At 36.2% G+C, this 20,237-nt stretch overlaps 4 protein-coding genes across 10 annotated transcripts; 2 read left to right on the top strand and 2 right to left on the bottom strand.

Annotated features, from left to right (window-relative positions):
* Positions 1–1,372: 1,372 nt before the first annotated feature.
* Positions 1,373–3,019, top strand: LOC132617614 (uncharacterized). The gene is made up of 2 exons (XM_060332662.1): positions 1,373–1,798; positions 2,599–3,019. The coding sequence occupies exons 1-2, from the start codon at positions 1,458–1,460 to the stop codon at positions 2,849–2,851; spliced, it is 594 nt and encodes a 197-aa protein (XP_060188645.1). The 5' UTR covers positions 1,373–1,457; the 3' UTR covers positions 2,852–3,019.
* Positions 3,020–3,136: 117 nt separating this feature from the next.
* Positions 3,137–11,723, bottom strand: LOC132617612 (putative pentatricopeptide repeat-containing protein At4g17915). 7 transcript variants are annotated; one of them, XM_060332657.1, is made up of 8 exons: positions 11,320–11,723; positions 10,514–10,612; positions 6,567–8,280; positions 6,369–6,429; positions 5,370–5,434; positions 5,199–5,279; positions 3,707–3,869; positions 3,137–3,616 (listed from the first exon to the last, which is right to left on the bottom strand). In XM_060332657.1, exon 3 carries the CDS (start codon positions 8,252–8,254, stop codon positions 6,872–6,874), a length of 1,383 nt encoding a protein of 460 aa, XP_060188640.1. In that variant the 5' UTR covers positions 8,255–8,280; positions 10,514–10,612; positions 11,320–11,723; the 3' UTR covers positions 3,137–3,616; positions 3,707–3,869; positions 5,199–5,279; positions 5,370–5,434; positions 6,369–6,429; positions 6,567–6,871. The 7 variants fall into 7 exon arrangements, with proteins under 7 accessions (XP_060188640.1, XP_060188641.1, XP_060188638.1 ...); XM_060332658.1 differs by having other exon boundaries at positions 10,514–10,578; XM_060332655.1 differs by lacking the exon at positions 10,514–10,612.
* A 2,122-nt stretch (positions 11,724–13,845) lies between these two features.
* Positions 13,846–16,854, top strand: LOC132618097 (large ribosomal subunit protein uL5z-like). The gene is made up of 5 exons (XM_060333154.1): positions 13,846–13,998; positions 14,105–14,212; positions 14,305–14,347; positions 15,811–16,006; positions 16,336–16,854. Exons 1-5 carry the CDS (start codon positions 13,996–13,998, stop codon positions 16,529–16,531), a joined length of 546 nt encoding a protein of 181 aa, XP_060189137.1. The 5' UTR covers positions 13,846–13,995; the 3' UTR covers positions 16,532–16,854.
* Positions 16,855–18,055: 1,201 nt separating this feature from the next.
* On the bottom strand, positions 18,056–20,237 carry LOC132618166 (probable transcription repressor OFP9). Its single transcript, XM_060333227.1, has one exon. The coding sequence runs from the start codon at positions 18,566–18,568 to the stop codon at positions 18,071–18,073; it is 498 nt and encodes a 165-aa protein (XP_060189210.1). The 5' UTR covers positions 18,569–20,237; the 3' UTR covers positions 18,056–18,070.

Genomic DNA, 20,237 nt, shown 5'->3' with positions numbered 1-20,237 from the left:
TAATGTTTAGTGAGATAATAGAGTTTATTATGATAGGGAATAGCAGATTGAAAGAATCCTACTAACCCTTATCTATTGTATTGCGGTTCCTCTTGTACCCGAATTGACTTAGAACTTTAATAAGTAAAGGAGTTGGAAACAAAGAAGAATTGAATTAGAACTTGCCTTCATAACTTTGACTCCGTTCATTACTTAGTTTTACACAATAGAAAAATCCCAGAAAGAAAAAAAAATGAATTTTGTGGGTACCTTCTAGTCTAGTTTTAAAAGGTGTGTATCGATTTTATATTTATTTAAATGTATCTACATTTTACTCAATATTTAGGTTACATGCCGGCCAGATGATCTTGATTGCTTCCATTGTATATCGCTTCCATCACATAAAGCTCATATACAAAGGATCCAACAGAATGACTTGCATTTAGCTAATATGCATTTGTTCGGTAAATTGGGTGGAAATAAGGATTTCCAAATAAATAAATAATAAAAGATAATAGACGAAGTATCTATACTGTCTTGAAACTTAATTAACTGGAATTTAGACACTAGACAAGTGTAGAAGAATCGTATGTTACTTATTTCACACGTGGATTGAAGTTGGTTTTGGTATCTTAGTTGTTAACTTTGGTTAATATTTCTTTCTACCCCATTTTTTCTTTTAAATTAAAAGTAATCTTTACTAAAATAACTTCTAATGGATTAAATGACCCTCTACAAAATATAGCGGATTGTCTCTATGTTATGTCAGGATATTCCATATATACAGAGGGTTATGAGGGTCATATACCTCTATTCATTTTTGTAAAGACCCCTTTTAACTAACTTCCTCCCTAGATTTCTTCCTCACAAAGTATAATTAGCATTGTTGTAAAAATACTATTTACTAACCACTTTCCGATCCTATCTTTGAAAAAAAAAATCAAATGCTTAAAATGATTATTTGTGAATTTTATCCACGTTCTTCCTTGCTTCTTCCGATGTAAAATCATAGTAGTAGTTTCCTTCAAAAACTTTTGCGTCGAATTCACTGTATCGTTTGGCTACATTTTTGGAAAGTAAAAATGTTTATTTCTTTAAGAAAAATAATTATTTTAGAGAATTATTGCTCTAATATTGATAAAAATATTATTGAATTGATTAGTTGAATGCTTCTCAAAACAAAGAGTATTTTTTTCGAAAACCACTTTGACAAAAAATATTTTCCATAAAAAGCAATCTTAAAAGTTTAGAAAAATATTTCCATAATTTAAACAAAATCTCCACTGAAATAAAGCTTCCTGCATACTAATAACGACTTGAAGCAAAGCATATACAGGTCATTTTGTAAAGAAGATATGCTTTTTACATTCGTTTCTTTATTCCTTCTTCCATGTCCGTGTTTCCTTCCTTTATTCCCCTCAAAAGTTTGAATTTTTCACTAAACAAACTCTTAATCCTAAGAGGGTCTCTAGCAAATTATGCAGGATGTTGCAGCAACCAGTGGAAACTTAGAAACAGAGAAGAATCCAGGCATTGCTGAAATTAAAGAAGCTGAGATAACACACGAAGAAATTAAGGAGACTGACAATTTAAATACTAAATGTGGAGAAAAAACAGATATAGGTAGTGAAGTTGTAGTAGATATTGATGACAAATTAGAGAATGAGGAAAATCAGGGGATAGAAAAAGTATGCCGTATATGTCATTTGAATGAGGATCAATCCATGGAAATGTTGGAGCTGGGTTGTGATTGTAAAGCTGAGCTTGGTGTTTGTCATCGCCATTGTGCTGAGGCTTGGTTCAATCAGAGAGGCAACAAGTAACATTCTATTATCCTCTTGTTTTTTTGTTGAAGTATTCATGTTTTAAAGGACTTATAGATACTGAAAGAGTTATTATACTTACAATATGGTGTATCTTAATCTGGTTGTAGCCTACCTGCCTTATATGGACAATAATAATACCATTAGAAAATTATCCATATTCTAGTTTGAGGTGTTGATGCTGGAACGGTCGGGGTGAGTCAATATTAGCGAGGTTTGGAATCCCACTTTGATACGATAGCCAACGCGTCACCCCTAGAAGAAGTATGACCTTGTCTATCTATCCAACTAGTGCTTTCACTTGCTCTCTCTTACCGTATGATAAAAAACAAATACTCCTACTTAAAAGGAAAGTATAGTATTAAAGAATTAGGTACTAGCATAAGGGCGTAACTTAGTAGTTATTGAAGTGGGTCGAGAATTATGAGGTTTCAGGTTCAAATCTGAGCAGAGACAACTATTAGGTGATTTCTTCTCATCTGTCCAACTCTTGGTGGACAGAATTACTCCGTATACGTACTGGTGGGATGTAATAAGTACCCCATGAAATTAGTCAAAAAGTGTGGAAGTTCATACCAACACCACAGTTATTAAAAAAAAAAATGAAATTAGGTACTTAAAATGATTAAGTGAAACAGAAAAGTCAATTTCGTAGGGTACCTAATTCAGATAAGATTTTAAATGGAGTGACATGAACAATAGTGAAAATTCAAACAGCCAATATACTTAATACAAATAAGATTTAAAGTCTACTTGAGTATTACGTATGTATGAGCAGTATCTTGTGATTTTACAGATCATGCGAAATATGTGGGAAGCCAGCAAAAAATGTGGAAACAAGAATATTACCAGAGACGCAAAACAGAATTATGGTGGTAGAATGGAACCACAGGGCAATAGAGGCCAGAAGAAGTTCATACATATCCCATTCCTCTGCTACACACAATGATTGTAGATGGAGATGTCAACAATCTTGCTGTAATTTCCTGCTTGCTTGCTTTGTCGTTGCCTTTACTCTCCCATGGTTTTTCCGACTTAGTTTACCTTAACAAATACACTCTAAAATATCTCTGTTCATGGGTAATACATAAAACAGTACTACTAGGCTAAAACTATTAGCCAACTATACTCCTTTCGCCATACCAAAGGAAATAATTCACAGGCGTATTTGGTACGACGGATGTCATTTCTCATGAAAACATTTTTCATGATGTGTTTATTTTCTAGTACTTAGTTACCGTAAATTTTTCATATCACAATCATCGAGATATTCTGATTAAATTTGACAGCTCAAGTCAACACAGCCAATTTGATGCACCTTCCACGACAATTCATATGTGAATTGCATAATGTATACATAAAGAATAAGGTGAAGAAGCACAAGTTATTGAGCACCGTTTGCGGTGTTCAGGGAGAATGAACTTTTTTTCATCTAAAAGTAATGACACTAAGGCTAAACCAGGGAAACAATTAAGCAGTATATCATGGAAGTTGTAGTGCTAACATAGAACGGCTTTTTGCATCTAAAAGCAATGACACCTACCAGGAAAACAATAAGAATCATATCATAGACGATTAATATATAAAAAGAGAGATTATTATAAAAAGGAAATGTAATATGATTTTGTACTTAAAAGATCTATTTGTGGAAGTTTGGTTGAGCCAGCCTTATAAGCAACTTGAGTGTTTGGACTGTGAAGTTCAACTCTTGGTCTGGCTGGAGACTGATTTCTTGATATCAGAGTAGCCCTTTCTTTGCTTGTGTAATCTGCTACGTCAACAGCTCTTCAGTTTCCTTTGGCTTCAGAGCAGTGCTGTTAGAAATGGCAAAAGCATGATAAGCAACCAAATAATTAATGAAACACATTTTAACAGAGAGTACCTAAAAAAGATCCCATTCTCACTTTATGTATCGCCACCTCAAAATGCATGTTTGGTTTGTGCGCTGATAGGATGAGGCATCTCTGCTAAGTCATCCTTGGATGAATTTCTCGATGATTAATACCAATAATCCTTTATATTGGGATATAATAGGTGGTCTTAGAATGACTCTTCCTAATGATCATTCTGCATCCAAAGACAATATAAGATGATACATCAGCTTGATTCCTCCTCATCTCACCACTAAAGAAAGGACGAGAAGATATGTCATCCTTGTGTCTCCTGATCCCATCTCTTCTTGTGAACCAAACAAGGACAGTTTATACTAAGAAGTTAGTCCAAGCATATATATTAAAAGAAAAGCCACTCAGGGTTAACTAAATCCAAAGACAAGAGGAGGTCAATAGAAGGAATTGAATCACAGGAAGTGAATAGTTGAACCTAAGATCCACGATTTCACATTGACAACGAGAGGAAGAGTATAAAACTTCAGAAGCCTATTCAGCTTGACATAACCTGAACCATATATTGAAAATGGCAGCGGAAGGAGGTAAAGGAAACAAAGAAAATATACATGGAGATATTAACTAATCAACTAAAGTTTTAGCCTTTGGTTTAACGGTTGGCAATCCACTTCTACTTTGAAACGACTGAAAATCCTAAAATGTGGGGCATATAAAGAACCAATGACAAGTGTTTTTCCAAAACCTTTTTTTTCATACTCAACACTACCAGAGAATGCCCAAAAGTCTGAGAGCATACACAGAGCATAAGAAGTTAAAAGGTAACTGAAAGAGGGAAGGTATAATGCATTTAGTTATGCGAGAGACAGCTTTCTACGGTATATCAAGTTTTGACTTTTGAGCGATGCAATTAGCCAAAGAAGATAGAAATGTGCTTACTGCTTTTATTCCTTAATGTTCCAAAAGTATTACTATGCTTTCAAAAGACATATCAGTGTAAACCTTCCACTCACCTTCAATTAGAACAGGAAAACCAGTAAAATAAGTTCCACGTAACCTAGGCCCGAGCCACTACTTTTTTTTTTTTTTTTTCTTTTGGCTTTGGGGTTTCCTAGTGTCTTCGAATTTTCAATCTCACATTTTATTATTCTTGCAGATTAAAGGACAAAGTTACCTTGTAAGAGTCAGCTCTGACAGTAAGTGGATTTAAAAGCTTTGATGCAGTACTGCTTTACTAAGTCGTTGCATTGGAAAGGACATGCAACATAAAAGAAACAGAAAAATACACCTGTTCCTTTAACAGTATTTTGATGCTATCTCCTTCTCCTGAGATGGAAATCATTTATAACTTGTGCACTGCCTTGCTACAAAAATGTGTAAATGCTTCTCGAATCAAGATAGCAAAGTGCTATCTTACCAAGAAAATTTACAAATATCTCAGGCGTTAAGGAGAACTACTAAAGGAACAAAATTTGAGAGAAATAAATTTCCTTCTTTTCCTACCAATGAAAGTTTAACTAAGTGAGGGAGTAAAAACAGATATTCAACTCACCACATTTAGTTCATGGCGTTGGACAAAAGAAGCTTTAGAAGCTGGCGTACTTGTCCCAAATCTTTGAAATTGTGCAATCTCCTGTCAAAATGAAATAGAGAGCAAGGAAAAAGTTCACGACTGAAACCGCTATGAAAATCAATTCGGAAAATGAAGATGAAGGAAACTTACAACTTCAAACTTCAATAGGCAAGCTTCTCCTCAAGTAGTAACCCATTGTGCATCCACATTAAAATCTGTAAATAATCACAGGCATACCACAACATCAATTATCAATAAATTCGACAACAGCGAATAGTTGTGGTCAGTCTGGCCATTTCCGATTGTTGAGTTTGCATATTCATTTATACAGTAGCTCTCATCAAATCCTAAGACAAACAGGGTAAAAGCAGGTAGTAATTAATTCAGGTACATTTTAAATAATTACTCCACGTGAGGATCTATTTCCTAGTGCATGAAATTTCATTCTTGTTTACAACCAACACAACTGCAAATATGTTGAGCTTGAAAACTACAGAAAGAAAAGGAAGTAGAATTCCAAGGAAAGAATATAAACAAAACATTCGCCGTTGGAGGAAAATGTGGAAGTCAAAGTATAAGTTTTGACTTCCAAAGGGCTATCCATGAACTACTTTTTCAGACTCAGATCTAAGACTTTCCATTTGGGACGTTCCAATATGTTTGACACCAATTCCATAAATATACTACTTTCACAACTTTCATGTATTCAAATTCATTACATTATTCAAACTTTAAACTTTGAGGTGATTTTTTCTCCATCAAACGAACTTCTCAATGTTACTTTAACATTTTCTTTTGTAGTAGCGCATTTGATATATAAGTCAATTAATATCTTAAACTACATGCCAATGAAATATCATCATGCAAAATAGAACGGAGGCAGTTAACTTTTGGTTTGAGATGCTTAAGCTGTTATTTTTAAAAGGTCTAAAACAAGCAATTGGGAGAACAAAGAGCACCAACACCTGATGCATCTATTGACCATGTAACAGTGATCCCTACTAACTATAGCTTAACTGACCTTTGTTCCTAGAGTTATAATCAACACATCTTAAGAAACTTCAACTAGGAGAAAGAAGAAATCTGGCTCAAATATGTAAGAACACTTCATGTCCACCTATTAAGGAAAAAGAGGAGTACAATCCTCACCTTTGATTTATCTTCAGCCAAATGCAACAGCCTAATGATTTCAGATTCGGAGCCTGGCATGCTGCAGAAAAGAGCATCCTTAATTAAATTGATTGTACTCTACTATCTAGTTTGAAATTCAATACTAAACATAAGAAAAAAATAAGTGGACAGAGATTATTTGGAAGTGTAAATGACTGACAGTTTTGGTGCACCTACTTGTTTAGCATCTGTAATAAGCATGCCTTTACTTCCACATAATAACTCTTCACAGTTTTAACAGCATGTCAGCATTATCCTTCGGGTGAAGAAAGGTATGTGATTGACACCTCCTGACAGCAGTGTCCCTGTGTTTACCTCTTACAACAGGATCGAGTACTTGACTTAAAGCTGGTTAATGTAGGTTATATTTTCAGTTGCATGATCCCTGAGGTTTTTCAGCTTCCATAAAGCGTCATAATGCAAAACCTTAGCCAATTAAATAAGGCTAATACTTCACTGGCAAATTTTATCATCATCCTTAATTAATTATGCAGTATCTTAGCCAATCGAATTTTAGACTGGACCTTCCTTGCTTCTTGTGAAAATCCAGAACAACGAAGTCCATCAATAACACCACGTTTATCTGATTTAAGAATCCTCATGCCACCTCTTATACACGATAGTAGCAGCTTAGATGCTGCACGAAATCTCCTGGCTTTGCAAAAAGTATGCACCATAGTGGAGTAAGTTATAGAATCTTTGGCATCCATTGATTCAAACATCCGTAAAGCATGATCAAGGTGACCAGCTTTGCACAACCCATTGATAAAAGAATTCAACGCAACTAAGTTAGAATCAAGACCCATCATGCTCATATGGTCCAAATGTTGCTGGGCCTCTCTGAAATTACCAGTCCTGCACAAGCCATCAATCAAGATAGCGTGGGTGTACTTGTCAGACTCCAACCCTTTTTTTTCTGCCTCGTACAATAACTTATAAGCATTATCCAGCTGACCTTCTTTACAATATAGATTAACAATGGTATTAAAAGACACCATATCAAGGTCAAAACCATTTGTAATTATATAGCCCAGGTACTCGTTGGCCTCATTCATCTTTCCAGTTTTAAGTAACATACTTGCAACTGTACAGTAAGCAAATGCATCATATGTATATCCTTTCCTTCTCATCTCTGAAAAGATCCTAAGGCCTTCTTCAAATTGTCTACATCTGAAGCAGCATTTCATTACTGTCGTATAAGTTATGGCATTCGGGATATAACCTGATTCTATCAACTCGTTGAGAAACTCTCTTGCAGCTTTTCCCCGTCCTGACTTGCACAGCCGATGAATAAGAATGTTGTAAGTTGCTAATTGGGGAATAAATCCATGACGTTTTAAACTCCTAAATAACATTAGGGCATTCTCTGTATACCCATTCATACAAAGACCATTAATTAATATATTGTATGTTGCTGGATGAACAGAAATATCTTTCAAAAGAATATCCTGAAAAACCCTGTACGCCTCATCTGGCTTATTCAATTTAAAGAAGCAATGCATTAAGGTGTTGTAACTCCAAATATCAGGAAGAATACTCATCTCAAGCATTTCTTCAAACAGATCGAGACATCGAGATAACAAGCAATGTCTGGTAGCTCCAGCTATTAAAGAGTTATACGTAATAACATCAGGGTTAATCCCAGCCTCTTTCATCCTATAAAGGATGGAATAACCTGCATCAATGCCAATAAAGCGGCAATATGCAGTAATCAGTGTATTGTAAGTGACCACATCTGGTTGTACTCCAATTCTTATGCCATCAACTATTACAGCTTCAGCTTTCTCCAATTGTTTGGCTTTACAAAGAGATGCTACGCAAATATTCATTAACCTTGTTGATAATTTATCTTTGATACTCCACATCTAATCCAGGAGTTAAGACCTGCGACCTGAATCATTTATGAACAAAATTATCAGACAAACCCTCTCCAGATATCAACTCTTTCTTTTGGAAGTACAAAAAGAGAAGCATTTTGTACAGTAAGCATTTTTCAGTTCAAATTCATAGATGGGCATGCCACGGTGCAATACAAAATCGTTGTATGAAAGCAGCCCCATTCCTGGTCAATGCTTACAACAACAACAACAACAACAACAACGACCCAATGTAATCCCAACAGGTGGGGTCTGGGGAGGGTGGAGTGTACGCAGACCTTACCTCTACCTTGTGACAGGTAGAGAGGTTGTTTCCGATAGACCCTTGGCTCAAGGAGAGAAGAAAAGAGAGATGAAAAAGCATCAGTAATAATATACAATAATAGTAAGCAGTAATAACAACAAAATAATAAGATGACAGCGTGAAAGAAACAACCAGATAATACTAGGGATCTAATAATAAGAACACAAAACAAAGATACCACTACTCCTAGTACAGAAAAGTAATTCGTGTGCAGCCTACTAACCCTCTACCCTGATACTCGATTTCCACACCCTCCTATCATGGGTCATCTCCTCGGTAAGCTGAAGCTGCGCTATATCCAGCCTAATCATCTCTCCCCAAGACTTCTTAGGCCTACCTCTCCCTCTTCTCAGCCCAACCATGGCCAACCTCTCGAACTTCCTCACTGGAGCATCTGCGGCTCTCCTCCGCACGTGTCTGAACCATCTCAACCTCCCTTCCCTCATTTTGTCCTCCACGGGGGCTACTCCTACCTTGTCCCGAATCACTTCATTTCTAATCTTATCTCTCCTGGTATGCCCACACATCCACCTCAGTATCCTCATTTCTGCTACCTTCATCCTCTGGGCATGAGCTTTCTTAACAGGCCAACACTCCACCCCATACAACATAGTCGGTCGAACCACCACTCTATAAAACTTGCCCTTTAGTCTTGATGGTACCTTCTTATCACACAAAACGCCGGAAGCGAGCCTCCATTTCATCCATCCCGCTCTATTACAATGTGTGACAACTTCGTCAATCTCCCCATAATCTCCCCATTACCTTGGATAACTGACCCTAGGTACTTGAAAATTCCTCTCTTTGAGATGACTTGGGTATTAAGCCTCGTGTCCTCGTCCGTTTCCCGAGTCGCGCTACTGAACTTACACTAAGTATTTTGTCTTAGTCCTACTCAACTTGAAACCTTTGGATTCCAAGGTCTATCTCCACACTTCCAGCTTCGTGTTAACACCGCTTTGCGGTCTCGTCGATCAGAACTATGTCATCTGCAAATAGCATGCACCATGACACCTCCCCTTGAATGTGACGCGTCAAAGCGTCCATCGCCAAAGCAAATAGAAACGGGCTAAGCGCGAATCCCTGATGCAGACCCATCATGACTGGGAAGGGTTCCAAGTCACCTCCCACTGTCCTTATCCGGGTCTTGGCTCCATCATACACGCCCTTACTCACTCTAATGTATGCTAAAGGGACACCTCTAGCTCTTGGTCAATGCTTATGAGTCATATAAGTTCTTAAAAAATCGAAATGAAAATACAAAACATCAATCATCTATTGGCACGGATGTAAAGATTTTCATGAAAGAAAACATCAGAATGCAACAGCAGCAGGGATAATTATGACTCAATCTTCCTTTATATTAAGACACCATTTGGCCATGAAAATTATTAACTTTTTTCCGGAATGATTTGTCACTTTATTCAGCATCAGTGTTTGATTATAAAATTTCAAAATCCAACTTCAAGTTGTATTCCAAATTTACAAAGTGCTCCAAACCTGTTTTTCCAACTCCATTTTCATATTTTCAAAATAAAATGGTCTTTCTCTCCTTTGCAAAACGTATAACCAAACACAACTCCATCTTCAACTCCGACTTCATAAATTCCAAATAAAGTGAAAAAATGGAATCTATGGCCAAACGCCTACTAAACCACTTACAATACCAAATTCAACGATTTGTCTTTCAAAAAAAAAAAAAAAGGTGCTGCTCCAAGTGAACCACAAGCGGGGTGCTTTCTTTTTTCTCAATTGCATAAGTTTACTTGCCTACTCGCTTAGCAGAACAAAATAGGGTCAAATAATTTTCTTTTTCTTTGATTAGTACGGAACAGTGCCAAATTAATTAAAAAAAACGAAAATTGAAAGCATTAATAATTGAGAAAGCAACAATGTAGTGAACTACTAATTTTGAGCAACCCAATATTGGAGGAAGGAATCACCTGCTACCGGGATCCAGGATTTTAAATTCTAACTTCTACAATGACGGTCAGCTATCACTTGTAAACTGGAGTCACGAGCAAGAAACATTGGTTTAAGAACTGAGAGCAAGGAACTTTGGCTTAGGAACGCCAAGCATTTTGAGAGAACAAGAAGGAATGTATTAACAAGTAATGGAAAAAGCCTTACAAACACGGGCCTAAAGATGAATTGAAAACAAGAATGAAGTTACAACCGTGGGAGAATATCTAATTAGCAGTAACAATCATGAAATAATCTGATTTCGCCTAAAAAGGAATTGAAAAGCTACCTTTTGAAGCAATATCGAACTTGTTTTATTTACTTTTGATCTAAAAATTTGAAGGAAAATGAATTTTAGTCCGAAACACATAAGAGTTGTCGATAATAAAATATATATAAAAGAAGTTCAAATTCAAACATCTAGTAGTCAATCCATAAAAGAAGTGCCAAATTCAAACACCAAGTCTCGCAAAACTAATAGGAATAACCATTTTGTGCAGCACATAAACACACGCAAATTTTCACTTTTCACATTAGAAATCAAGGCAAATTCATTTAAAGGAAGCCAATTTCTGCAGAACAAAATTTGGCAAGTATCATGAGAGAATCAAAGTTTGTTCAAATTAGACACATCTTAAGGTACTCAATGCGTATTAATAGAATCCCATTTCATCAATTTGTTGTCTCTACGGTGCATTTCTAAATAAATGAAAATATATGAGCAACAATCTTAATGAAAATGAGGTAAAAAAACAGCCATAACAGATAGCTGGAAAAAAGTAAGTACCTTTGGATACAATGAGCTAAATGGGTTCGATAAATGGTGACCCAAAAGTGGGGTAGCAAGTCTACCGGAAAACTTCAAAATGATACTTCACGTTCGGGTTATGGATTCGGGTGGTAATGTTGGGAGCATTGCATTTTGACGGGCTGGGCCGGATTATTGTCCATTGGGCTCATATGTACCAATTAAACATGTTCGGCCTATCTTTCGAGATTTTTTTTTTTTTTATTTGAAAAAGAAAACATTTTTTGTCGCATGAGTTTATAAAAGATAATTGGGAAAAAGTTGTGTTTTTTTTTGTATTTGACCAAGTAATATGAAAAGAGATTTTGTTCGATTAACAAGTACCAGTTTGTATTGGTCAAGAATTTGTTGGTGTGAAGAGATGGTGATTTTGTTCGAACAAGAGAAGTTAAAAGCCGTGTACAGAAATAAGAGGACTGGGTTTGAAGAGACACAAAAAAAGGGCAGCCCGGTGCACTAAGCTCCCGCTATGCGCGGGGTCCGGGGAAGGGCCGGACCACAAGGGTCTATTGTACGCAGCCTTACCTTGCATTTCTGCAAGAGGCTGTTTTCACGGCTCGAACCCGTGACCTTCTGGTCACATGACAGCAACTTTACTAGTTAAGGCAAGGCTCCCCTTCAAGGTAAGGGTCATTTAATTGGGAATTATCTTTTGGGCCTTTTGATTATTTGGGCTCAGTCGACAAAGTGCAAATAAGAGCGGGGAGTTTGCGTGATTGCACTTATTCGGGGGTGGTATTTAATTCTGTCCCTAAAATTGCTGGTCTTTAATTTTTTTTTCTTCGTCTTCAATATCTAGAGGTTTTGGGTTTGAACCCGGCTCAGTTTAAAAAAATTTGCAAGGCAGAATTTCGTAGCAAGATTACACATATTCGGGCAAAAGTTAAGATTAAGGCCTAACTTTTATAGAATTTCAAAGGTGTTAAAAAAAAAAATTGTCTCTCGCAAGGCAAACTATGCCTAAGGCTTATTCTGCCTTAAGACAAACCTTTGTCTTAAAAGGCAAAATTTTCGCGAAGCCTTAATTTTTTAAGCGAAGGCCAAAAATTAAAGACCATCGCCTTTGAAGGACAATCGGTGCAAAAAATGAATAAGAGCTTGAAATTTTTTATCCCCCATATCTGTGGTCTTTAATTTTTGTCCTTGTTATTTATTTAATGAAAATATTCCGACCTGCGTTACTCGTCATAATTTTAATAACATTTTTATCTTGGAAATTGAACTTTTTGCCTCGCTCGGTATAAATTATGTGGGAATTAAGTTATGCGATATAAGTTTTGTAGTATTTTTCAGATTATGTTGACTTTTGAAAGCTTTGCTCTGTCTAACATAACTTGTGTGGATGTTATAATACATATATTGAAGTTAAACATAAAATATGTTGAGTGAAACCTAAAGTTATGTTGTTTTTTAGATTATATTGAGTGTTGAATGTTTTGCCTTATCCGACATAACTTGTGAATGTTATGATACACATGGTGAAGCTAAATGTAAATTATGCTACGCCAAAAATGCCGAAGGGAAAAAGCTAAAGACCACCCTGAAATAGTGGCCATTTGTGCGAATGACCCCTTGGTGTGCGCGAGGCTTGTGTTGTAAAAAGTTGTCCAAAAGTAGGCTTTCTGCGACCAAGCCTGAAAGCTAATAAAAATCGGGCAATTCGCAGTAATGCCCTAATTTTGGAGTGGTCTTTAATTTTTGTCCATCGCCTAAAATTTCAGGGTTCCGGATTCGAATCCCTGCTCAGGTAAAAATTAAAAAAAAAATCGCTAGGCATAATTTGCATGCAAATTATGCCTGATGGAGCAAAGTTTGCCTGCAAACTATGCCATAGCAAACTCTACCTGATAAGGCATAGTTTGCAGGAAACTTTGCCATCAGGCATGCAAACTCTGCCCAGTTAATATAAGTGCTAGTTTGCAATCATCTGCCATAATCCTATATTAGTCCTCTGCATTGAAGATAACTATCTTGATCCGCAAGGTAGTTAGGCTATATTATACTAATGTGCTTACGAACCAACATGGGTACATTTAATTTTGGGATCTTTACACTATACTTAAACAGCAGCTTAACAAAGCCCTCAATTAGATAGTTATACGAACCAACATGGGTACAAGATAATTATACACTTATGTCTTAAATTTGCCTTCAAAACTCTGCCTTAAGGCAGAATTTTACCTTCCGGCAAATTTTGCCTTAAGACAGCGTTTTGAAGGCAAAATTCTGCCTTGCGATATATTTTTTTTTTTTTGACTAAGTTAGGGTTCGAAACTAGAACCTCGAGATATTAAGCGAAGGATAAAAATTAAAGAACACCAATTTGAGGGACAAAAATTAAAGACCACCCCAAAGGAAAAAAATGATAGAAATCTAGACAAGCATATAAAAGTATAACAACGATGAAATTCTTTAATCGGCTATAATTGTAAAAATAATAATAAAAATCAGTGCACCTTAAATAGTTTGTGCAAATAGGCTATCCGCGAAACTAATATCCAGAAGTGACAGTACATCTGAAAATGGCCCAGACCCGAGACAAGGTGCGGCCCATAATCGTATCATTTGTAAAAGTTAGATACGGTTAGGGTTTTTCCACCATCTTCTTCTTCAGTACCCTAACAACCCTCCTTGCTGCTGCAACTTCGTCCAGCAATGGTATTTTTCTACAATTTCTGTTTCATCAATATTAATAATGATTATCACTATTATGTATACGCTGAAAACTAAAAAGTATTTCATTGTTGTGTTATAATGAGGACAGGCTTCAGAGAAGAAATTAAGCAACCCAATGAGGGACATTAAGGTCCAGAAACTTGTCCTCAATATCTCCGTTGGTGAAAGTGGAGATCGACTTACTAGAGCTGCAAAGGTGAATCCTTTTTCATTAAATCAACTGATTCTTTTTTGACATTGGACTAAGATTGAGTGTATTTCCCCTTTTTTTTTTTTTTTATGGTTAAGGTGTTGGAGCAACTTAGTGGCCAATCACCTGTTTTCTCCAAGGGTAATCTTTTCAATCTTCTACGCATTTATGGGATTTTTTTTACCCGCCCACCAAAATAATATCCCGCAAATGTAATTATTTTTAGCTGATTGACCATATACGTATATATATATATATATATATATATATATATATATATAGGACACTGTTGGTTCTTGGAAATATTAGCTATGCACACTGATGTTTTGTCTGATGCATTTGAGGGATTTTTACACTTTATATCTGCCCACCAATATGTGTAAATATATTAAATATACATATTTTATACTCCCTCCGTCCCGAAGTAGTTGTCATGTTTCATTTTTCCAGAGTCAATTTGACTAATCATCAGGATTAGATTAATTCAACATTTTAGAATTAAAATTTAGATATTCAAAAACTATACAAAAAGTACTATAAGTTGCAATTTTTATTAAAGAAATGGATCTTTAAATGTTGGTCAAAGTTGGTGTAGTTTGACTCTCGATTAGCGAAATGTGACAAGTATTTTGGGACGGAGGGAGTACATAATAATGTATATCCTCTTGCATATTTGGCTAGCGAATGTAATTGTTTTGAGCCGACTGTCCAAATATGAAATGTGTAACTTGCCCTTTTGTTCTATATGTGTGTGTGTGTGTGTGTAGGACACTGCGGACTCTTGGAAATATTAGCTATGCCCACTGATCATTTGTCTTATGCATGAATTAACGCTTATGTATAAAGCTGCTTGTTTGTGGTAATTGGATAACAATATTGCTTGTCTGTGACTTTGTTAAAATCTGGCCTTAATTTTTATCAGTTACAGTCTAAGTTCGGCACTGAACAGTGGCAGATCAATATAGAGGGCTCGTATAGCTGACTCGGATTAGTTTTGGGATTTAGGTGTTGTTTATGGACTGACGAATCACAGTTAAATGTGAGGTTATGAGGAGTAACTCTCCTTTTCGTCTATTATATAGAGGCCCTTCTTTTGTGATGAACTAAATCCTCAAACAACCAGATGTGTTGGTTGCATGTTCTTGTGAGTACTTAAATTGTTCTTTTAGGCTATGTTACTCGGACTCTTCAAAAATGGACACGGGTGCGTGTCGGATCCTCCAAAAGTAGTGCATTTTTGAAGGATCCGACACGGGTGCGGCATCATTTTTGGAGAGTCCGAGCAACATAGCTTTTAGGAGTTGTTTTCTTAAGCCAACATAGATGTGCAAGTATTTTTGCTGGATGTTGATCCGAGCCAGCGTTCTTGCGATTTGAGATTGTGAAAATTTGATAACCGTGCTATTCACGAGTTATGGTTTGCTAACTTGCTTTCTGCTTTTGTGCATACATTGATATGAGTAAAATGGCTGGAGAATGGTCTTTCCAATGATTTGCTTGAGTAATTTGCTTGTCTATATTTAACGAACTTTGTAATTATCTCAGATTTCTTGTCTGAAGACCTTATTTTGTTTCTCACATGCTTGTGTGGTTCTCATTAACAGCGAGGTATACTGTGCGGTCCTTCGGAATCAGGCGTAATGAAAAGATAGCTTGCTATGTCACTGTCAGAGGCGAGAAAGCCATGCAACTACTTGAGAGTGGATTGAAAGTTAAGGAATACGAGTTGTTGAGAAGGAACTTCAGTGAAACCGGGTGCTTTGGGTTTGGTATTCAAGAGCACATTGATCTTGGAATTAAGTAAGCTGATTGTCATCTGGCATATCTTCTTGTGTTTTAACTTTCATGATCTGCATAATTAGCTGCTGCTAGCATTACTTTGCTGATCTACCTTTTCCAGTGCTTAGCAAGAAAACTATGTTAATTTTTGTTGGAAATTGCATAAAACTTAATAGACGGAGTTTAAGGAAATGATTTTCGATACAGTTTCTCTTTAATAATTGTTCTCTTGCTGTTTCTTACCATATTAACCTCAGTTGGTTATGCATCTGCTATTTTTGCATTTATAATTTGATATATTAATTTTCATCCTGAAGTTTTGTCATTCAATTTTTTCGTCTCTTTTACAGATATGACCCTTCAACTGGTATTTATGGTATGGATTTCTATGTTGTGTTGGAGCGTCCTGGATACCGTGTTGCTCGTCGCCGCAGGTGCAAGTCTCGAGTCGGGATCCAGCACAGGGTCACAAAGGATGACGCAATGAAGTGGTTCCAGGTCAAATATGAAGGTGTTATCCTTAACAAGTCCTCAAATATCAGCTGATAAGCTGAGAGCCAGTTTCTGGATCAGTTTGTCTCCCTAGCAATTTTATGTTTATGCATTTTGTAGACCGATATCGGTATCACTCCTAGAGGAAAGTTTTGGAGAGTTTCTATTATTTGGTATATGAGGACGTGTTGGTTCCTCATTTTGGCTATCAGATGAACTCAATCCTTTTCTTTTTTGTGGTCAATTTCTTTTGTTGCAATCAAAGTAGAATCAGCAATCTAGTCTTACAAGAGATGTTATGAATACCTTAATTTGGTTACCTATTGTGGTAATGAATTGGCGCTGTTTAAACATTTTTATCAAATTGGCTTTGGGGAGTTGGATGTTTCATATTTGACACCCAATATATGATGATGGATAGCAGAAGATGAGTAAAATAATGTCTCTCTGTAGCTTGGTAAAATTGGTCCTTGATAATAGGACCTGCCCAACTCATCCGAGTTAATGATCTGCCTTATTTTTAACTTAGTCCATTTAGAAATTGGCTAATTTTGACCAAGTACGTAGCCGAAATTGTTTGAACTTCGTCAAAATATTTTCTTCTGTTTGGTATGTTATATAGCTACAATAAAGAAGAAAGGAATATTTTACTCTATTAATTTAGTTTGTTTATTAAACAAATCATCAGAAAACAAAAAACAAATTAAAATATAGTAAGGGTTAATCGTGTTGAATGAAACTTCGGCAAGCATGCTTTAGTAGGGCTCTTATTGATCTGTTCGATTTGGTTTGTATATTATTGGTTCGGTTTCCGATTATCGGCTTGTAGGCTGCTAAATTGATAACAGAACCAGTAAGATATTCATTATCATGTCTTCTAGGGGCGAATGGCTACCTGCTCCTCTAGAAATTTTTCCTTTCCGTTCAATGTTCATGTTTCCATTTGTTATTATGTACTTTCTACCATAATGGTAATCTCTAAGCCAAATTAACTGCATTCGACCCGACATTAGCATGTGTTTCCATACCAAACAACTAGTGCAAAACCACAACCTTTTAGCATCAACCTGAAATAAGTTCCTTCCTTGATTTTACTTTTAGTTTAGTTTGAGGTTGTATTAGGAAATTTTGTGCTACTAAACGGATAGTACATAATAGGGTGGATTTCACTTGCCTTTTGCTTAACAATACGACCATTCGTTGAGTAGAAAATTTCAGGTAAAGTATGAATTATAAATCTATTTAATTATAACAAACTCCAATCTATTATAGTCAAGCTAATGCAATTTAGAAAAGGAAAATAGGAATAGAGTTTCCACTAAAGCCACTTTTATAAATCAGGACTAACAGGTAAGTTTAGCATGACCTTATTGGAAAATCGATTTAACCGTTAAGCAAACTCAAAGAACCGATAACCGAATAGATAACACAAAATTGTTTGAAGTGCGTTAAGCCGATCACCTGATACCGATTAATCAATAGCATTTTTTCCGTTTCAGTTTATCGGCAAAACCGAAATTTGCACACCGCTAACTAAAGCCATTCTTATAGTGATTGGGGGAATTAACTTAGAATTGAAAGAAAACCGAAGTTCTATACTTGATATAAAGGTTGTTTACATGATAAGAAGAAATTGCTGCAAACTCCATGGAACACTTCGAGTATAACACTATGATATTCCTCAGCATTCATAGAAACATAATAATTCAAAAGTCGCCTTAAATCCTTCGTATCATGAATCCTATTTGCCATTATCATCCGTTCGATGGACTCCCTAAAATCCTCTCTTGGATCATTAGATGATTTCTCCATAGCTATCATCACTATAAACTTAGTCTTCTCCTCTAGTTCCGCCCTCCTCCTCCTTCTCTCTTCGTTTTTGGCCTCTTCTCTTTCTCTAATCATCTTGTCTAACCTCTCCTGAACCATGGCATGTGTTAGGCTTGAAATAGTCGGATATCTATCAGAATTTGAACTTTCAGCTTCTTCTGAAGATGACGAAACGCTCAGCCTACAACTGCAGCACAAGGCACTGCATCCCTTAAGCTTCTGCTTCTTGGCTGCTGCTGCTGCCGCCTTAGTGTTCTGCATTCTTTGAGCACAGAGGTATGATTTGAAGGAGAGATGTTTAAGGGAAAATAATTTATGCAATTAGAAAGTGGGGTTTTACTAATCATGATTGTGTCTCGAGATTAATGAACCAGTGAAGATCACTAGGGATATAGGGGACATTCTTTTAGCTCATAAAAGCTCGTGATCATGATGTTAATTAGATATTCTTGATTTCCTTTAAAGATTGTATTAGGTGGCATGCTTTTACAAGCTGTGGTTGAGAACAGAAGTATCACGTTTCTCTACAATTAAACACCATTAAAAGAAGATTGAAGAAATAGAAAAAGTGCAAAAAAGGTGAGAACTTTTGATTGTTTTCACATGCTAATGCCAGGTGCTATGTACAAGTTGATTTCAAGAATCTGGAAAAGCTTTGCGGTGCTAAGCTAGTGAAATGGCTGCAGAGGGATATATCATATATTCAAGTTGATGAAACAGAGGGAAGACATTCTGTTGTTGAAACCACTTGGCGTCATCATGGAAAATGCAAAAGCTCCTGCACAATTGGAATAAAAATAAGATTCTTTTTTTCGTATAACCGAGAAATCCCTAAGAACCAGTGGTGCACGGTTGGAAACTTGATGGTGGTGGACGCCCGGCCCTCTACTCTTATCCACTTAAATACCAGGTGGCAGGGTTCAAACCGTGACTAGCGCCTAATCTACACATCACTTGCGACGCTCTTACCACTGGACCAAATCCTGGTGTCCGGAATAAAAGTAAGAGTAGTCTTCATTTGGAACAACATTTGGTTTAAACAATGATTTAATGCGAGTCAGATTTAACTTTTCTTTGCCAGAAAGTTACTTTAGATAGCTCATCTTAGTTGGCTACATCAGATTTGATCTCAGACTTTGCAGGGTGAATTTAATATAGTAAATACAGAATTAAATCAAAAAAGAAAATGCTAAACTCCCATCAAAACCCAGAATTTTGCTCTACACAACATAAAACACAAATTATTAAGTTAACAAAAAAGGCCTAATTATTCTTGAGGACAATATGCATTGCAAGTAGGACCTGTGATTCAAAATGATTGCAAGGGAGCATGAAAAAACAGTAGGGCCTATCAGATCATGTTAAAAAATATAAACTCAACCAAGAAAGTAAGGCTAATCCATAGCTTAGGGAATATAGTATGCAAGATGCTAAGCATTAGGCTTCTTAATCCTCTCAAAAGCAAGTAGGTGAATGCAAAATCATAAACTACACAGGGTTCTCTTTAGCATATCTCAAATAATAGAATTCTTAAAAAAAGTATTCCTTTAATGATTAGATATTTTCCTTCTCTTATGGATGAATTCAAGAGTAGCCCACAAGAAAGCTTGAAACTCAATCCTAATTCACTTTTGTTAACCTTTTTATAATAATTTCGCTTCTTATATTGCAAAGAGATGGGTCATGCTCCACCCTATTGCTCCCATTTTCAAGTTTATAATTTCCAATGTGTTCCTACTATGGTCCCCAATTAAGAACTCCAAAAGATAAAGTTAACTTCTGCAGAGAGGGGCATTCCAGTCTTGCGTATGATCACATAAACTACTCCACTATCCACGTGTTTGGTTCTAAGCTTGCAATGCACTAGAGCAAGTTCCAAAATTTATCACACAAATTACTCCACTATCACTTTTTTCTTCAATAGAACTGA

Source organism: Lycium barbarum, chromosome 11, assembly GCF_019175385.1.
Source record: "Lycium barbarum isolate Lr01 chromosome 11, ASM1917538v2, whole genome shotgun sequence".
NCBI classification, from domain to species: Eukaryota; Viridiplantae; Streptophyta; class Magnoliopsida; order Solanales; family Solanaceae; genus Lycium; species Lycium barbarum.
Note: the sequence above shows the minus strand (reverse complement) of the source record. Positions and strands in the feature narration are given on the sequence as shown.

Coding starts and splice junctions, on each gene's coding strand:
- LOC132617612 (XM_060332657.1), bottom strand. CDS start 8,254: ATGTGGAGTATCAAAGATAAATTATCAACAAGGTTAATGAATATTTGC.
- LOC132617614 (XM_060332662.1), top strand. CDS start 1,458: ATGCAGGATGTTGCAGCAACCAGTGGAAACTTAGAAACAGAGAAGAAT. Junction 1,799..2,598: donor TTCAATCAGAGAGGCAACAA/GTAACATTCTAT, acceptor GTGATTTTACAG/ATCATGCGAAATATGTGGGA.
- LOC132618097 (XM_060333154.1), top strand. Junction 14,213..14,304: donor GACTTACTAGAGCTGCAAAG/GTGAATCCTTTT, acceptor TTTATGGTTAAG/GTGTTGGAGCAACTTAGTGG. Junction 16,007..16,335: donor CACATTGATCTTGGAATTAA/GTAAGCTGATTG, acceptor TCTCTTTTACAG/ATATGACCCTTCAACTGGTA.
- LOC132618166 (XM_060333227.1), bottom strand. CDS start 18,568: ATGCAGAACACTAAGGCGGCAGCAGCAGCAGCCAAGAAGCAGAAGCTT.